Source organism: Asterias amurensis, chromosome 10 (genome assembly GCF_032118995.1).
Source record: "Asterias amurensis chromosome 10, ASM3211899v1".
In the NCBI taxonomy this organism is placed as follows: Eukaryota; Metazoa; Echinodermata; class Asteroidea; order Forcipulatida; family Asteriidae; genus Asterias; species Asterias amurensis.
This window is the reverse complement of record NC_092657.1, coordinates 5,610,416-5,629,427: the sequence shown is the minus strand read 5'-3', so window position 1 is coordinate 5,629,427 and position 19,012 is coordinate 5,610,416. Positions and strand designations below refer to the sequence as shown.

Here is a 19,012-nt window from a genome sequence, read left to right as displayed (position 1 = left end):
TCTTTTTTAACATGTAAAGATGGTAAGTATCAGATGAAGACCGAAGACTTCTTGTTTTTTTTCCCCAGTCTTCAAACCAGGACCCGATGTTATGACTGTGCTTGCTCACCACAAAATTCTGCGCTTGCGATAACCATTATTTGCATATCACAGTTAAGCTAACTCCTATTTTCTGCACTTACTTTGTAAAGAATGAACGCGTAGTAAACCTAAAGCATGTACAAAAAAACAAAACATTCCCGACACAATGAAAATAATACCAAAGTTAATATCACTTGAGGGCGCCCTGTAAAATAACAATCTTGCGAGTGTTAGGCGGTGTCCGAATTGGTGACGTAGTTTTCGAGAAAGAAGTAATTTTCCACGAATTTGATTTCGAGACCTCAGATTTAGAATTTGAGGTATTGAAGCCAAGCATCTGAAAGCACACAACTTCGGGTGACAAGGGGTTGTTTTATTTCATTATTATCTCGCAACTTCGAAGACGATTTGAGCTAAAATTATCCAAGTTATTTTATGTATATGTTGAAATACAACAAGTGAGAAGACTGGTCTTTGACAATTACCAAAAGTAAAATTGTGCTCGTTTCCACAGACCCCGATTGCTCGTACATCAATTACTACATGTGTCCTGATGGGGAACACTGCATTCCTTCTGACTATATTTGTGATGGTTTTTCAAGGTGCGATGGTATGGAAGACGAGTTTGGATGTGGTGAGTAACATGCTTCTAATTATCTCAGTAGTTAAATTAGACTGGTCCCTAGACTGGGCCCATGTCTTTATCCACAGTATAAAGACAGGTACCTGTTTTTTTAGAGTCAGATATTTCATTGGAAACAATGATGTCATGAATGAACGTGCAGTGACGTTGCTTTAATGATGTACTTTGATTGGTCCGCGAGGTGATCGTTAGTGCAGCTGACAAACATCACCTCGGACCAATCAAAACATGCCTTGCCGTGCTGTATATAATGTACAATACTTGTACTTGCATGTAATGTTGGTGTAGGATTCGACTGTGTGTAAAATGAATTTAGGTGAAAGGTCAATATGGAGAGGATCGACCTAAGCTCGAGGTCACTCTCCGGCGATTCACGAGTCTCAGAGTGTGACGTCAGATTTTCAGGCTAACTGGTTCCCACAGTACAGCAACTCCTCACCGATCTTTAAACTCTTGGTGTCTGCTGACACTGTCGCGGTGGTACCTGGGAACAAGTTCTATCAGCAACCATTGTCAATGTTCCATCATGGTTTAGCTATGCATGAAATACATCCTGGGTATCAGGCAAAATCGCCCAATGGTCGCCAATAATTATTCAACTTTAGTCCCTTGATCGAACTTGCTCATGGTTGTACTGCGCTGCATAGCGACGTGTTTAAGGGCTTGGATACATGGTGAATATATGATCTTGACTGTAATCTTTGCAAATCGCTCGTGAAAAGTAAGAATACTGGTGTGTTTTTTTTCTGGTTGCAATAGACGTGTTTATGAGAGGTCACATTGTGCTTTTGTAGAGTTTTTTTAATTCTCCTCTTTTTCAGTAGAATAATATTCGTCCTCCCTCACCTCTCAAACGACTAGGGCAGGTTACTTCTTTATTTTCTACCTTGATTAGTGTTTGTCGGAACATGAGCACTAACGCAATGGTAACGTCATCTTTGTGCTAGAAAATTCAAAAATATTAAATGTTGCGTAAAAAAAAAAAAAAAAAAAAATACAAACACATAATAATGTTTAACTTCAAAACGGAATTTTAATGATCATAAGTGATTAATTCAGTACAAGAAATGTTAATTGATCTCCATTACACAGCAACCTACAAAAAAGTCATTTGGTAACAAGAAGTGGCGTGAACGAGCGGTTAAGAGCACCGAATACAAACTCTGGTGTTTCTGATCAGCAGAGTGTGGGTTCGAATCCCCCGCCGTGACACTTGTGTGCTTAAGCAAGATACTTAAAGGCCGTGGACACTATTGGTAATTGTCAAAGACTAGCCTCCACAGTTGGTGTATCTCAACATATGCATAAAATAATGAACATGTGGAAATTTGAGCTCAATCGGTCATCGAACTTGCGAGATATGAATGAAAGAAAAAAACACCGTTGTCACACGAAGGTGTGTGCGTTTAGATGGTTGATTTCGAGACCTCAAGTTCTAAACCTGAGGTCTCGAAATCAAATTCGTGGAAAATTACGTCTTTCTCGAAAACTATGGCACTTCAGAGGGTGCCGTTTCTCACAATGTTTTATACCATCAACCTCTCCCTATTACTCGTCACCAAGAAAGGTTTTATGCTAATAATTATTTTGAATAATTACCAACAGTGTCCACTGCCTTTAACAATTGCTTCGTCTTTTGGTTGGGACGTAAAGTCGTTGGTCCCATTTGTTGTGTAACGCATGTAAAGAACACATGGCAGTGCACTTATTGAGTGGAGAAGGGGGTTTTCCCCGGTGTTTCTGGTTGCCTGCTGTATGCGCCGTAACACCTTGTAAACCTTTAAGAGGTGCTACATAATTGGGTCTCAGAATTCATCACTGCAATGTTCTATCTTTCTGACTCGGCACCTTCGAGGACCTTGTTTGGTAGATACGTGCGCCATATACGACTACATCTGACATTAAGTCTGCATCCCACTTCTTTTAAACTGTATAAGTTTAATCAAGGAGGAATAAATTATAATGTATCCTCACTTCAAGTTTAATAAAATCTCACTTCCTTTAAACTGTTTAAGTTTAATGTAATGCTGTGGACACTTTGTTGTGTGTCCCAGGCTATTTAATCAGAAAAACAACAGATGAGAAACGAGTATGTAGGTCTATGTCAAGTACATCAGACGACAGCACCATTGTATGGTAGATACGACTATAATATACACCATTGTTAACAGCTGACAATGGGTTATTTTAAGCTTTGATAAAACAACTTTAGTGTCCTCATTTAGCGATAGCCCGATGTCATTTATCTTTCATCAGTAAACATCTTCACAATACAATAACAATGTGAAACACTAATTGGGGCCAACATGCACGACACACACATACATGCGGGACACACGCATTCATAAGTGTTTCCCACATACTTTTCTGGGATGTGTGTCACGTGACGTGTGCAAAAGCATGAGAGTGCGGAGTCTAATTACTACAATTTTTGAAGCACATTTAGCCAGTAATTCCACTGAAAAAGTAAACAATGAAGGAAGTTTCCAGTTTTGGAAAATATGGACTTTTTAAGCACTATTCAGAAGATTTATTGAGAAAAGCAATACCCCAGAGATTAGCTGGTTTGCCTTAAAAAAAAAACCGGGATGAAATTGTGAAAAGAGGCCGATATAGGACATTCTAGGCCACCAATATATTTTACCCAAAATGGTCTTTAAATAATTAATGCTTTAAGAAAAGCTTTCTATTATTATCATTCTTCAAACTGTTAAAATTAATGTAAATCTGTGGACATTGTGTAAAAAGTACCCAGCCCTTTAACAGAACAGGGGTGGATTTCACAAAGGTAGTCCTAACTTAGGACTAGTCCTAGGCATTGCTAAGAGATAGGACTGGTCCTAAGTTAGGACCCGTAACTCATCCTAACTTAGGACTGGTCCTAAGTTAGGACTACCTTTGTGAAATCCACCCCAGGTGTGTCTTTAACTGAAGTTTGAATGTTGTAATGTAATTGGTTTGTGGCAGACCATTCTACCATTCTAATGAAGCATTGGGATTGTATCTGGGGCTATTCTTGGTGTAGAACTGAGCAAACCATCTTCGGTGTTCCTTTATAAGTTGATCCTCTTTCACGAAAAGCGGCGTAGGCCTATATGTTTTGTTTGCCCAGACCAGAACGTCAGCACTTGCCTATCAGAGAATTAGGATAAAATAGTTGTTTAAAGGCAGTGGACACTACTGCTAATTACTCAAAATAATTATTAGCATACAACCTTACTTGGTAACGAGCAACGGAGAGCTGTTGATAGTTTTCAACATGGTGAGAAACGACTCCCTCTGAAGTAACGTCGTTTTTGAGACGGAGATAATTTCTCACTTAAATAATGAAAGACTTCTGGCCATACAGAAGCCTTATTATTATTTTCAAACTATGTAAGTTTAAAGTAATTGTTTTGACGATGTGTTTTGTGTTAGAAAAAGTACCCAAACCTATCCAGGGTCGGGACTATGACATTTTGGACTTTTGACTTCACACTTGGGTGGGTTAAGGGTAGCTCGACTGCTCAATGTAGTTTACATTGTTGGGTTTTTACATTCATCATATAACCATACATAGAAATTTAAGATTGTTTTAAAGGCACTGGACACTGTTGGTAATCTCAAAATATTTTTTAGCATGAACAGTTACTTACGATTAAAGGAAAGCTGTTGATAGGGACCCCTCTAAAGAACTTAATAACATTTAAATCCGAAAACACCCTCTTTAAGCATCTGATAGCAAACTAGGTTGTGCAACAATGGTGTTTTTTCTTTCCATAATTTCTTGCAACTTCGATTACCAACTAAGTCCCAATTGTCACAGATTAGTCTCGATGTGCATATTATGTTGGGATACATCAAGTAAGAACACTGGTCTTTGACAATATTACCAAGGAGGCCAGTGAGCGTAAAACCTTACTCGGTAACGAGCAACGAAGAGCTGTTGATAGTATAAAACATTGTGAAAACGACTCGTAATGGGGTAATTTCTCACTAAAATGAAAAAAAAAAGATTGAAAAAAAAAACGATAAAAGACTTGTGGCCAGAAGCCCTTTATTCCAACATGAAAGCAAACTATTTTGTACAACAAGAGTGTTTTTTCTGTTATCATTTTTCTTGCAACTTGAACGAACCATTGAGTCAAAAATTTCACAGTTTATGCATAGTTGAGATACGGCAAGTGAGAAAACTGGTCTTTGAAAATTTATTACCAAAGGTGTCCAGTGCCTTTTAACAGGTTAACGACAACGCCACAGTAAAGGAACATAGTTCGTGTGTATCTTTGGATTGCTTAATTTAACAGGGGCAGATTTTCTATTCATTTTTTTTCTTTTCTTTATTATTGTTTTTATTCTTCGGACAATTCGATTAAAACAAGCACAGGCCGTCAAGGGAAGGGCAAAAGTAAAAAACAAACCTGTCGTCAAAAAGAATGTGTAGGAAGGAAAATATCGTAAGCCATGGCCGATCGTTCTCAAACATCTACAGGTTTGGCAGTTTATGCGTATCGTGGATTACATAAGGTGCTTACACTGCCAGCAACTGTTCAATTAGCAAAACCAATTCCGTCAAATGTTCCTTTACATTTTGACGAATTACTAAACAGTTTTGACTTACTACTTGTAAGAATACCTTGATAGCAATCTTTGTTTTGATTCTATCAATGATTCCTGTACCGGAATAACCCACAGCCATAGTCCTTTGTCGCATCGGTCCGACTGGAGTACTACTCACTAGAAAACGCGCTCGTTGTGTTTCGTCAAAGTAGTAACTCAATCCTGGCCCGATCTATATGAACACATTGCACTTTAATTGTGAAAAATATAATAATAATAATAATAATAATAATAATAATAATAATAATAATAATAATAATAATAATAATGATAATAATCAACACCTTTTATAAGGCGCACTTTACTGAAACAGAAAAACATTCAAAGGCGCCGGTCAAGTTTTGTCAAGATGTTTGAAAGCAAGCAAGAGTTTTGAGTTTCTGGTGGAAGAGAGTGATGTTGTGTATTTGTCTGAGGTATTCCTGAAGTGAGTTCCAGAGTCTTGGTGCTATGTTGAAGTAAGCCCTGTCCCCGTAACTGGCCAGGCAAATTCGAGGAACATGGAGCATATTTTTTATTGCTGATAGATCGATAGACCTGGTCTAGTTGTACGAGGTGTCAAGAGAATGTGTATGTAGGGTGGAGCTGAACCATGTAGTTTTCGTGGTGAACTGGTTAATATTAGGGACGTTTCACGGGCGAACGGATACGCATACGCATACGTTTAGCTATCCGTAACATACTTATTACTCGTTCAGGCAGGACATCAGTGTCGTCTGCACGTATAGCGGATATATCGAGTAGCGTATGACGTCATAATGATGACATGTCCGTCGCACCAGCAGCAGCAGCAGCAGCAACAACAACAAGACACGCTTGGAGTATGTGCTAAAATGACCAAGGAGTCTATAACTGAAAAAAAGGTTTGAAAATGCTGAAAAGTGTCTTAAGGTAAGGTGCCACTTCCGGTTGACTCGGAATTAGAGGTCGACATGGGGTCATGGTAACCTAAGGCTAATCTCCAATGCCTAAGGAGTCTCTGACTGAAAAAAGTTAGAAAATTGATATTGTTCCACTTTGGGTTGACCCGGAAGTAGAGGTCAACCTGAGGTCACGGTGTTTCAAAATGTATCTCCAATCCCCACGGAGTCTATAACTACAAACAGTCTAAAAGTCGGCCATGTACTTCTTGAGATATGGTCACACTTCCGGGTGACTCGGAAGTAGAGGTCAACTTGAGGTCACGGTTTTTCAAAGTTTATTTTCAACGCCTAAGGGGTCTTAAACTGAAAAAAGTTTGAAATTGGTTGTATAGTACTTGATATATAGTTCCAGTTCCGGTTGACCCGGAAGTAGAGGTCAACTTGAGGTCACGGTTTTTCAAAATTAATCTCCAATCCCCAAGGAGTCTATACAAACAAACAGGGTAAGAATCTGCCGTGAACTTCTTGAGATATGGTGCTACAAAGATTTCCCAATTAAATATGCAAATGAGGGTCACGTGGTTAATTAATTAAGAATTTTAACATTTGTCACATTTAGAATTAAGCTTAAGTTCTAAGCTCCAATTTGATATATTATGATTTAACTCTTTTGACCTTGTGGTTTGGGAGATTAGGAATAAACAAAAAACGTGTACAAATGCAATGGGGTTTTTAGGCGGAAACAAAGAATAATAATAAAAACAATAAAAATCTAGACGAAAACAAAACCTGTTCCGACGGTAGGTCGGAACAGCTAATAATAAGACATTTTGTAAAGCTCCTAATGCAAAAGCCTCTAAGCGCATTTTAAACAATAAAATAAACAATTAGAGAAATATACAAGATACAAATAGGCAAATTACAAAAAAGAAGCTTTAAACATTTAAGAAGCTTTATCCGTTTGCATGCGCAACCTCCGTATTAGCATTACCAAGTGTCAGGGGACTAGCAACAAAAAGACTTATAATGCGCACATATCTACCCAGTTGGGTGTTCATTGCGCAGTAATAGTAAAAAACTAAACGAATGAAAACAGACACAATTACCTGTGACATAAGATAAGTTTTTGAGAGAGAGAGATTTGAATTTTGTGGTATAAAGACAAGATCTAAGATTAAGTGGTAGAGATTATTGGTATATGAAATGAAGGTCCTCATTTTGATAAGTTCTGACTTATCAATGTATCCATGGTATTGCCCCTGTTTATCTTCAAAGCTTAGTTCAGGAGTACAAAACAACCAGGAATCTGCGATCTTCAAATAAATCCCTTCTGACCCCCCCCCCCCCCCCCCCAGTTATCAAAACCAAGTCGTACGGTTCCCCGCTCTTTCCAATATGCAGCAGTTCAGTTATGGAACAGTCTTCCAGAGGTTGTTAAACAGGCTGAGACAGCAGAACAATTCAAAACCCGGTTGAAAACATTTCTGTTTACTTTGTACAATAATTGTTGATTTCCTTTTACAGCGCATAGGGACCTCACGGTGATATGCGCTATATAAGAATGGTTTTATTATTATTATTACTATTCTTCCATGAAATGACTTGTTTATACCCTTTGGTATACTTACTCAGATAGAAAGTATTCTTAAACAATATTCCGTTCTTACCGCAATGTCTAAATTACTTGTGAGTGTGTTTTGAGGAGTGGAATGGTATATGTACTTGGTACACAATGTCCATAGATTTACATGAAACTTAAACAGTTTGAAGATAATGATAGTAGAAGCTTAACTTAAAATATTACTTACTGAGGTGCTATAGTATTTCAGAAATGAGTAAAACAATGTCACAAACATTATTTAAGTATTAGATTTAGCATATAACTAGACATAGAATTTTTGTTAATTACAAAAATACGGTGTTCGGCTTCCGGGAGTACAAAAATACACCCTGGTGGACAATTATCAACGGAAAAAAACATGAAAATAGGCCTTTTCAAAGCATTTTACATGCGGTTTAGAAAGGTCAAAAGGTCAAGGGAAGGTCACCAACATAAGTACGTAAAACCCTTTCATATGATGTGTAGATTGTTAAAATAGCTTTTGTGGTTGAGGAAATCGGACCTGATGAATAATCACGATTAGAGAAGAGACTAACTAACCGGAAGGGAAATGTTTGGTAAAAACGCCTTAAAAATAGACTCTATACGTAAAGCCCTTTCATATGATTTATAGATTGTCAAAATAGCATTTTTGGTTGAGGACATAGGAACTTATGAATAATGATGACTGGAGAAGAGACTAACTAAACGAAAGGGAAATGTTTGTTGAAGACGCATTGAAAACAGACTATAAACGAAGCTGATATAATATTTTTAAAAAGAAGTAAAAAAAAAAACCAAAAACAAAAAACAAACAACATCAACAACTCGTTTCGCGGGTTTCCATCGAAGTACTGACCGGGTCCGATGTTGCCTAACTTCACTGATCGGACGAGAACCGGTGTGATCAACGCAGTACAATAGTAGTCAAAACACAAAAATGTATTTTTGACGAAAATACACACAAAATCTGATTTGAACCAGAAGACAAGGTAAAAATGGGGTCATGTCTGCAAGGCCTTTACGAAGTTTTTAACGACCTTTTCGATTATGTATCGATTGTAAGAACCATCACGTGGATCAAAAATAATGATTTTTTGAAATAATAAACTTTGGATTTTTATAACTCAAGAATGGATGACGTCATCATGACCTAACTAACACATTATTCTGCTCCTAATGCATATCTAACTATGTGCGAAGTTTCAAGTTTATACGAGTTTGGGAAGTGTGCTTTTGTTCGAGGAAAAGGGACGAAGAAAGGAAGAAGATGAAAATCTGGATTGTTTTATTTACTTGTTTGTACTAAAGTTTTGTTTAATCCGGCAGTTTATTTTAGCAAGACCACTCCTAATTGCTTGGGCCATATGCTTTAACCATTCTGTTTTCTTTGATTGTTTTGTATTGTAACATCCATGTCTGTGCGTGGAAGTAGAAATAGATTAGTTTACGTAACGTCCTTTCCTACAAGAGAAAGTTTAAAAGGGCTTATGTTATTCCAGAGATTTCTTTTTCAAAATATTTAACTCAGAATAACTTGGATAGTTGTTTTAACAAATAATCAAAACAATTCATGATTATGCTAAGTTCAAGAAGCGATAGATATTGTAATACTGACGCGAATTCCGTGGGCCCAAAACGCCCTTCACCCGGGGGGAGTGGTCGGTCGATGTAGCGTCTCTATCTCGGTGTTTAACCAAAACATGACCAATGTTCGTCATTTTGTACTGTTGTTTTCTCACATAATTAAAAGTCCCATGAATCTCTGAAGTAGGTGGCCATCTCAGCGAAACTTCGTCTTCAATTCCACATTGACCACTAAGCCATCAGAAGGGTAACATTTGAACAATTTGACGCCGAAGATTGAGAGGAAATCGTTTTCGCATCGTTCTGCATAATAGAGCTATACAGCTCTAAATGGAGCTAAATAGCTCTATGCATATCACGCAATGGCACAGAGTACAATAAACTTGGCAGCATGCTACCAAATAAACTATGCCTATACTAATACATTACACGTGTACGCCACATCACGTGTTACGCACAACCAATGGGGAAATTTCGTAGTTCTTTATACATGAAATTATGAGTTTTCACACTCGATTTTGAACCAGAAGACGAGATCAAAATGGGATCACGTCTGCGAGGCTTTTACGGAGTTTTTAACGAACTTTCCGATGATGTGTCGATTGTAACAACCCATCATGTAGATCATGTCGATTGTAACAACCCATCATGTAGATCAAAAGTTATTTGTTTTTAAAATAATATACTTTGAAAATTCATAACTCAAGAATTGATGACGTCATCGTGACATAACTCAAACGGTTTCTTCTCCTTATAAATATCTAACAATGTGTGAAGTTTCAACTTTATATGTGCTTGGGAAGTGTGATTTTTTTAGCGGACAATCGCCGCTAATAAGCAGAATGGATGATCACTGGAGCGTGCTCTGCTGTACCGCTAATACACTACCCGTTGTGTGTATGCCTACGTGCAATGTTTATGCACATACCAATGGGGCTTACGTTGTTCTTTAGACGTGAATTTTGAAATTTTCAACCTCTCTTTTGAGCCGGAAGACAACATCAAAATGGGGTCATGTCTGTGAGGCGTTTACGGAGTTTACAATGACGATTACGATGATGTTTCGATTGTAAGAATCCCTCATGTAGATCAGTTATGATTTTTTGAATTATTAAACTTTGAATATTCATAACTCAAGAATTGATGACGTCATCATGACGTAACTCACACGGTTTCTTCTCCTACCAGATCGCTAACTATGTGTGAAGTTTCAAGTTTTGGAAAGGCGCTTTTGTTAGCGGACAAGGGACGCTGAGAAGAAGAAGAAGAAGTAAAAAAAACGAACAAAAATAAGAGGTGTTCGGGTTCAATACCCGAACACCTAAAAAACGAACAAAAATAAGAGGTGTTCGGGTTCATTACCCGAACACCTAAAAAACAGTTATGGTGTTTTACCATAACATACTATAACCGGTTAAAGGCAGTGGACACTATTGGTAATTACTCAAAACAATTATTAGCATAAAACCTTTCTTGGTGACGAGTAATGGATAGATGTTGATCGTATAAAACTTTGCGAGAAACGGCTCCCTCTGGAGTGCCATAGTTTTCGAGAAAGACGTAATTTTCCACGAATTTGATGTTCAGACCTCAGATTTAGAACTTGAGGTCTCGAAATCAACCATCTAAACGCACACAACTTCGTGTGACAAGGGTATTTTCTTCTTTCATTATTATCTCGCAACTTTGATGACCGATTGAGCTCAATTTTTCACAGGTTAGTTATTTTATGCATATGTTGAGATACAACAACTGTGAAGGCTAGTCTTTGACAGTTACCGATAGTGTCCACTGCCTTTAACACGTTTTTACATGCTAAATAATGTTCATCTCACTGACTCCTGAGACGAAATATATATTCTTTTGTGATTTTTTTTGTTTTACTAATTTCTCAAAAACTACAGCACATCGGTAAGTAATATTTTCAGGGAAGTTTTCTACCATCATTATCTTCAAACTGAGTAAGTTAAATGTAAATCTGTGGACATTATGTTTTGTGTTGCAAAAAATACCCACATGCTTTGAAAAAAAAGGAAATTATTGTTCATTGGTTGATTGCCCCGCTCACCTCTTCTAGCATCCACTTATTCAATGGTTCGTTTTTCCTCACCGCTGTCGTGGAGACAACATTTACGTGTTTACGTTCCTCGCTAAACTCACACTTCAGGTTAAAGTCAAAACCTATGCACGGGTCTTTTCTGAAGAAAAACAACACGTCAAGAAACCACAAGGGAACCGACTGTTTACATTGGGTGCGTTCGATTAGCTTCCCCGGGTCGACCCCGGTCTGCCACCGGTACGTAAGAATAGCTTTCACGTAACACGGGTCAACCCAAAGTTCCATGTTTGTGGAGATGGTCACTTGGGGCTGGCCCGAGGTGCATGACGTCAATCGACACCGAAAGGTGTGACATGTTCGTCACAGCGGCGGAAGCTAATCGAACGCAAACTGTGTTAATTTCAACACATGTGTAACCATACATTTTGTACCCACTGTGTTTTCAATATAATAACCGTAGAGAAAATACCATGAGAGGAGTTAGAACGTCCCAGCATCAATGAACAATGATCACTGCCACCAGTGATTTAACAGCCGCATGGTTGCTTCTTTGTATGCAATACTTAGTTATTCAAAGTATGCTTCACTCTCTTAAACATTATCTGAAAAGAACTTGTAAACATCAAGTATTGGAACAAAACAAATTCACTGTTGGCCACAGCTGGCCATCGATCAGAGATGAATCATCGTGTTCACACAACACTACGACCTTACGAAGATCATGTAATGCCCATGTGTGATTACCAAAAGCGTCTGGGGTCGATTTCACAAAGAGTCCTAAGTTAGAACGAGTAACTGGTCCCAACTCGAGATAAGACTAGTCCTAACTCTTTGTGAAATCCACGCCTGGTGCCTTTATTTTATACTAAAACATAATATAACTGTTCTCTAGCAGTTGTAAATGACAAATACATAAAGAAAACAGCAATGAAGACACTATCATGGTGAAGTGTACAAGAAAATGTAATGATACTTACGATGCATGTAAGACATTAAAGTGTGCTTTATCAGCATGATTTTCAGCAACATCCTGCAAGATTAAAGAGCTAATCCAATTAGTAAAAGGCTTTAATTTCTGACTAGATAGAGGTCCTTAAAAGATTCCAACGGGGGCAAACAGCTTTGTGAATGGTCGGTAAAATCACGTACTTTTCATAATCGACCATTGTCACCAATTCACACTAGTTTAATCTTACTCACTAATTCCATTTTCATCGTGTCAAACATTTTTTTTTTTCCAGACGATGGTTCTTGGTGCGAATTTAAATCAAATTTTCTCTTAGTATTAAATACGTTTGAAAAACATACTTTAAGTTTACGTGGCCAAAGCAAGGTCAGTCACCTGCTGATTTATTTTACAACATAGACTGGCCCACTGTTACATGGGAATTTCCCCATGACTCGGTCAAGCCTCAATGTATATCGTGCCTGAATGATTGTGAAAATAATTAAAAAAAATAAACCTGTATATGACAGTCATAGAAGACAGCGCTGAATCCTTGGTAAGTATATTGACCAGTCTTGACTTCCTCGAACTCAGGGGGGAACCAGGAAGGCTCATCTCCCTCAGCGTGGTACCAGAGCATGATCAGATGATTGATCTCCAGAGATCGATGTGTCTTTACCTTTGCAAATGCGGGCACTGTAAAATGAGTTGTATATTATTATTTGGTTGTTTTTCTTCTTCTGAAAAGTATAGACTGTTCTTAATCGCCCAATGCAGTTGCGATCCTTTATAAGTATTACTTCCTCATAATGGACCCGAATGCAACCATTCTTACTGAATATATTCAAGCTTGGCTGCCTGGGCCGAGAAGTTTAGCGTGAAGGGAAAAATGACTCCATGGCAATGATGAACTTGGTTTGGTTTGGGGTCTTCTTTTGTCAAAGTTATCCAAGGACATGTTGTTCGTCGTCACTTTTTGGTTGGATTGCCGTCGGACTGTATTTCTGTGGCAGATATGATTTTACTCACTGAAAGTAGGGAATTTGCCTCGACACGGGTATTCATCGCTAAGTTTATCTAAGAATAGCTGCGTGTCTTGTTGTTCTAGAATGGGTCTCTTCAGATCCAGTGATTCCATTGGATACAACGATATCATTGGACAGACGTGCAGGGATCGGCTTTCCAAACAGTACACTCCTGTCACGTCCGCCAAAGAATTTGACTGCGGATGTGAAATGAGGGTAGGTCAAAAATAAGTTTGCACGTAGTCTGAGGCCGGTCTCTGGCACAAGCCTTTAAATGTGACGTCAGACGTTCACGCTATCTCTTTTCAAGCTTCTTCCAGTGCCCCCGTTCGGTGTCATAGTCTGTACAGTCTTTCCTCGTGTACACTCACTCACTGAAGGCTCGTAGTTTTCCGATTTAATAAACACATTGTATGACTGTATGACTGAAAAGTGGTTTAAACAATTTTGCGATTTCGGAGTAGGATGTGATTATAGTGTGCCAGCTGACCCTCTACTTGTTTTCCAACAGTTTAAAGTTTAGTTTAGTTTAGTTTCACCTTGCCATGGCCTATCGGTTAAGAGCACCGGATTCAAACTCTGTTTTTTTCTGAGCAGCAGAGTGTGGGTTCGATTCCCAGTCGGGACACCTGTGTCCTTAATCAAAACACTTAACCATGATGCTTCGTCCTTTGGATGGAACATAAAGCCGTGGGTCCCGTGTGTTGTGTAATTCACGTGAAATATGCCAGTGCACTTATCGGAAAGAGAGAAATTCGACCTGTTGTTCCTAGGTTGATTGGCAGTACAGCACCTTGTAAACCATTACATGGTGCTAAAAAGGATTAAAGCCATTATACACTTTCGGTACAGAAAAAAATTAAAAGTTCACAGATTTACGGATAATTTACAGGGTTTACAGAAGGAAACGGTGAAAGACTAACCTTGAAATATTATTCCATGAAATTCTTTACTTTTTGAGAAAACATCAAAACAATATCAATTCTCGATAGCGAGAATTACGGATTCATTTTAAACAACTCACATGTCATGACACGGCGAAACGTGCGGAAACAAGAGTGGGTTTTCCCGTTATTTTCTCCCGACTCCGATGACCGATTGAGCCTAAATTCTCACAGGTTTGTTACTTTATATATAATTTTTGGTACACGAAGTGTGGGCCTTGGACAATACTGTTTACCGAAAGTGTCCAATGGCTGTAAGTATCATAATTCAAGTGCAGACCAACATACCTTGCAGGAAATTATACATGTTACAGCGCCAGGAGTGTCACTGAGTGACGGATAAATGGGCACATTATAAGAAACCCATTGCACACATACAAAAGCACATTGTGGTGCAAAAGGGAATTCACGAACAGGCACGCACAGGCCCGCCAAATAGGGACCCGTAAACTCATTTAAATAAGAACAAACATACATAGACGACAGTATATTGAAATAGCAACTGTATAAAACATGGAACTATATCTGTTGTAAAGATGGTACTGGGAAAAATATACCCTACCATAATTTACAGGTCACTAGTGAGGTAGCAATCTAAGTCGCTGTGATTTTGTTAAAAACAATTTTTCTAACAAGGTAAATAAAACAACAGGTGAACTTGCCCTTTTCCGCGTAGTGAATTTTGACGCATTTGCCATCGTCTCCTCTGAACGTCCACCCGTGGAATGGGCAAGCGATGCAGTCACCTTCTACTTTACCTCCCATCCCAAGATTAGCTCCAAGATGAGGACAGTAGGCATCTACGATGTAAGAACGACCACTCTCTCCACGGAATGCCGCAAGATTCATACCTTCATAACGAAGAAATAGTAATAATAATACATTTGATTTGTATTATTGTGCGCTTTCCTCAAAATGTATACAAGCACATAACAAAATTAGACAATAATTCAAAAGCTATTACTGGTAAAAGCAAAAAAAAAAAACTTTAAAAAATAGGACCCTTAAAGGACTTCTCAAACAGTAAACATGCATTGACGTATCAGTAAAAATGCATCGCCATTATGACAGTGGGAGAGAAACAATTAAGACGACGTTGTACAGTTTAGCAATCATCGTGGGAGTTTCTTCTCGACATGTTTGGAGTCGTTTCTCTTTTGCTTGAATTTCTTTTGCTTGACAAGCCATTTTCGAAAACATTGAAGTATTTCTCATCATCACCCAATTGTTTATTTTTCTCATAATTTCACACTAAAAGTTTAATATCACTCACTTAATCCATTTTGATCAAGTCAAAAACTTTGTCAAACGAAGGTGCATTAAACTGCCAGTTAGCAGCTAAGCATTTCCCTTGACTCCTAGAAAAACGCGCTTGGGAAACATTATTTAAGTTTGAGTGGCCAGGGCAAGGTCGGTCACCTGCTGACGTTTTACAACAAAGACTGAACCGCTGTCTCAGGGGAGTTTTCTCCCAAGTCTCTGCGGTTTTATGTTACCACATGTACAGTAAACTTCTCCCATGGTTTTCCGACGCCCGTTTTCTACCAAGGTGAACTAAAACATTGATGACATGATAGTTTACCATACACACTGCTTTGAACTACTCCAACAACAAAATTAAACAGTTAATAACTGGTTAAATTAACATACAGCATAGACACCGTGTGATTGAATAATCTATAATACAAAAAGGCTTAACGGTGCTTCTAATAAACAGTTTGCTTTATGTTTTTCACATACCAAGAACATTCACACATTTTGTTTCTCCTTTCTTGAGTTCGTCACTTCTGATCACCACGAACCATCCATTGGGATAAACGGGAGGGATATCCCCAATATCCCGCCTTTGTTTCATCTCCCGCATGCGTTCCTCCGTGGTCTTTCCCGGGGATGGTTTAATGATGTTGTATGCTGTCTCTGCTTCGCTTCCATAGTGCTCCATTGGATTGAAGAGGAAGTTGTAGGCAAGTCGTGTTGCGTAAATCAAACCAGAGAGCAGAGAAAACGCTAACAGGGAAGTGATGTTGATGTAACCTAGTCCTGTGTTGAGTAAGGACGTAAAGAGAGGACTTTCTGTGGCAGTCCTAAATGTTGTAAAAAAGTCTTGATATATTTGTGTAGGGCCATAAACACCAATGGCCACAACCACTGCAGCTATCAGCAGCATCAGGGAAGAAAGAACCGTCGCCATTTTTACAACAATCTAAACACGGTTTCTGAACAGATATGAAACTCACAGCTCTGAAAGGCAACGATGTTCTCACGTGTAAGGCTGGGCCCCTGTCTTTTTAAATAGAGGATTGACCTAGGATAGAGGCCACTTTCTGGCGTTATTCACGAGCCTCGAAGTGTGACATCGGATGTTCAGGCTACTCATTAATGAGTCCTATAGACTCGCCCCTTTTATGCAACGTGTAAAAACAAACCTTTTGATCTGTGACCTGAAAGGTTGCAGTGACTTTGCGAAACCTTTATACAAGGCCAAGTCTATCATACAAGAGGATCTGTCTTGTTTCTAAAACAGTACCGACCATTGCCCTGATGAAGTTTGTTTTATTAGTGCACTATGGGGCTCGTGCCATGATCAGTGTGCTGCAGCGTAATGCCGGTTTTTGGGGGTCATATACATGACTGATAGCCCTTAAAGACACTGGACACAATTGGTAATTATCAAGTCTTCTCACTTGGTGATAACATATGCAATAACAAACCTGTGAACATTTTTAGCTCAATTGGTCGTCGAAGTTACGACTAGACAACTATAAAAGAAAGAAAAAAAAAACCTTGTCACACGAAGTTGTGTGCTTTCAGATGCTTGATTTCGGGACCTCAAATTCTAATTTTGAGGGCTCAAATCAAATTCGTGGAAAAACTACTTCTTTCTCGAAGAACTACGTTACTTCAGAGGGAGCCGTTTCTCACAATGTTTTATACTATCAACAGTTCCCCATTACTCGCTACCATTCTGTGCTTATTTATTATTTTGAGTAAAAATTACCACTGCCTTTAAAGACACTGGACACTATTGGTATAATTACTCAGAATAATTGTTCATAAAAACCTCCTTTGTAACGAGCAATGGAGAGCGTTGAGAAAGAAGTAATTTCCCACTTAAATAGTTTAATTGAATTCGATACCTCAGCTGAGCTCTCGAACTCTAGGCATCTAAAAGCACATAACTTGTACGAAAAAAGAAGTGATTCTTCCATTATTCACTCGCAACTTCTACGACCAACTGAGCCCAACTGCATACAGGTTTGTTATTGTATGCATATCCTTGAGACTGGTATTTGAAAATTACCAATAGTGTAACCCATACCCCACTGTCACTTTGAAACAACTATATCTTACCAGGGTCTGGACGGAAGTTATGCCCTAAACGTTTGACTATTAAATAATGATTGAATTATCAATTCTGTATACGTATATCTAAAAGTTAAAGGAACACGTTGCCTTGGATCGGTCGACTTGGTCTTTGAAAAAGCGTTTGTAACCGTTTGTTATCAAAATCTTATGGGTAGTAGAAAGATGTTGTAAAAGTAGAATACAATGATCCACACAGACATGCCTCAAAATTGCACGGTTTTCCTTTTACATCGTCGAAAAACACGCTCCGCCATTTATGTGTTAGTTCGCAAAGTAAAAGGAAAACCACGCAGTTTCGAGGCAAATTTGTGTGGATCATTGTATTCTACTTTTAAAACATCTTTCTAACCATATATATATTATAACAAACGGTTACCAATGCTTTTTATAGACCAACTCGTCCGATCGAAGGTAACGTGTTCCTATTTAAAGCTCACTAGTTTGCCCCAGACTCGCCCTTTTGACCTTTATGCATCGTGATAAAGTAAGCCAACCTTTTGAGTGGATGGTTAATTTGAGGCGATAAGCTTGTTTGATCTTTGTGATACAGTTTTGCTACAGGTTTGGTCTTGGTTTGAGAGGTTGTTTTGTTTGGGCGAGCTGCTTTTGAAAAATGCGAGCCTATGTTATACCGATTTTGTCCGTCCGTCCGTCTGTCCGTCCGTCCGGCCGTCCGCATTTAGACTTTTTGATAATTTGTTGTGTACATTAATTTGTTTCCCCCATCATTTGCAGTTTATTTGTCTCACAGCCATAATGTGGTTGGTTCCATAGTTTGCAAATGGAAATTGTTTAACCATTTTAAAGTTTTCCGAGAACATTATTACCCTCTGGAAATTAAACAGCTTCCCTGTCTTTAAAAATTTTCAGGGTATAGTATATTCTTCTGGAAATTAAATAGCTTATACATTTCTGGTACATGTACATGTGTATACATGTACCTCTGACTAATTTAATGAGTGTGTGTGATGTGCACTGAATTGAACCAATGCATGTATGGATTTTCTGGTGTACATGTATGACACTATGGAACAACTGTGGTGGGTCTAACTCATAGAGCTAGTCAATATATGGTCTAATTCAAGTTCAACTATAAGGCTTTGTTTCTCTGTTTGACACAAAGAGTGTTTTAGGTCATGTTGTAAGTGGCAGAGATGCGGTTTAGTTGGTGTCTCATTCAGTACAAAGAGATAAGTCATGCAGGCTGGAACTGTATGCATTATGTAACAGAGTGATGTCTTGGAAGGTTTAGCTTATGATGATGTGGGCTCTTTTGGTGTTTAATGAGTGGAGAAATCA

The 19,012-nt window shown here is 38.4% G+C and overlaps 2 protein-coding genes across 3 annotated transcripts in view; one reads left to right on the top strand and one right to left on the bottom strand.

Annotated features, from left to right (window-relative positions):
* Positions 1-19,012, top strand: part of LOC139942987 (uncharacterized) — a 59,913-nt gene that overhangs the window by 5,299 nt on the left and 35,602 nt on the right. The window contains exon 5 of the mRNA XM_071939801.1: positions 596-715. Within this exon, the coding sequence (XP_071795902.1) occupies positions 596-715 (120 nt within the window). The remainder of the gene's footprint in view (positions 1-595; positions 716-19,012) is intronic.
* On the bottom strand, positions 3,579-16,707 carry LOC139942992 (cholesterol 7-desaturase nvd-like). 2 transcript variants are annotated; one of them, XM_071939806.1, is made up of 7 exons: positions 16,088-16,707; positions 15,010-15,198; positions 12,896-13,074; positions 12,410-12,462; positions 11,442-11,571; positions 5,325-5,495; positions 3,579-3,856 (listed from the first exon to the last, which is right to left on the bottom strand). In XM_071939806.1, the coding sequence occupies exons 1-7, from the start codon at positions 16,536-16,538 to the stop codon at positions 3,698-3,700; spliced, it is 1,332 nt and encodes a 443-aa protein (XP_071795907.1). In that variant the 5' UTR covers positions 16,539-16,707; the 3' UTR covers positions 3,579-3,697. The 2 variants fall into 2 exon arrangements, with proteins under 2 accessions (XP_071795907.1, XP_071795908.1); XM_071939807.1 differs by having other exon boundaries at positions 5,340-5,495.

Coding starts and splice junctions, on each gene's coding strand:
- LOC139942992 (XM_071939806.1), bottom strand. CDS start 16,538: ATGGCGACGGTTCTTTCTTCCCTGATGCTGCTGATAGCTGCAGTGGTT. Junction 5,496..11,441: donor ATAAGTGGATGCTAGAAGAG/GTGAGCGGGGCA, acceptor GTGTTCATATAG/ATCGGGCCAGGATTGAGTTA. Junction 3,857..5,324: donor TCAAGGTATTCTTACAAGTA/GTAAGTCAAAAC, acceptor ATTCTCTGATAG/GCAAGTGCTGACGTTCTGGT.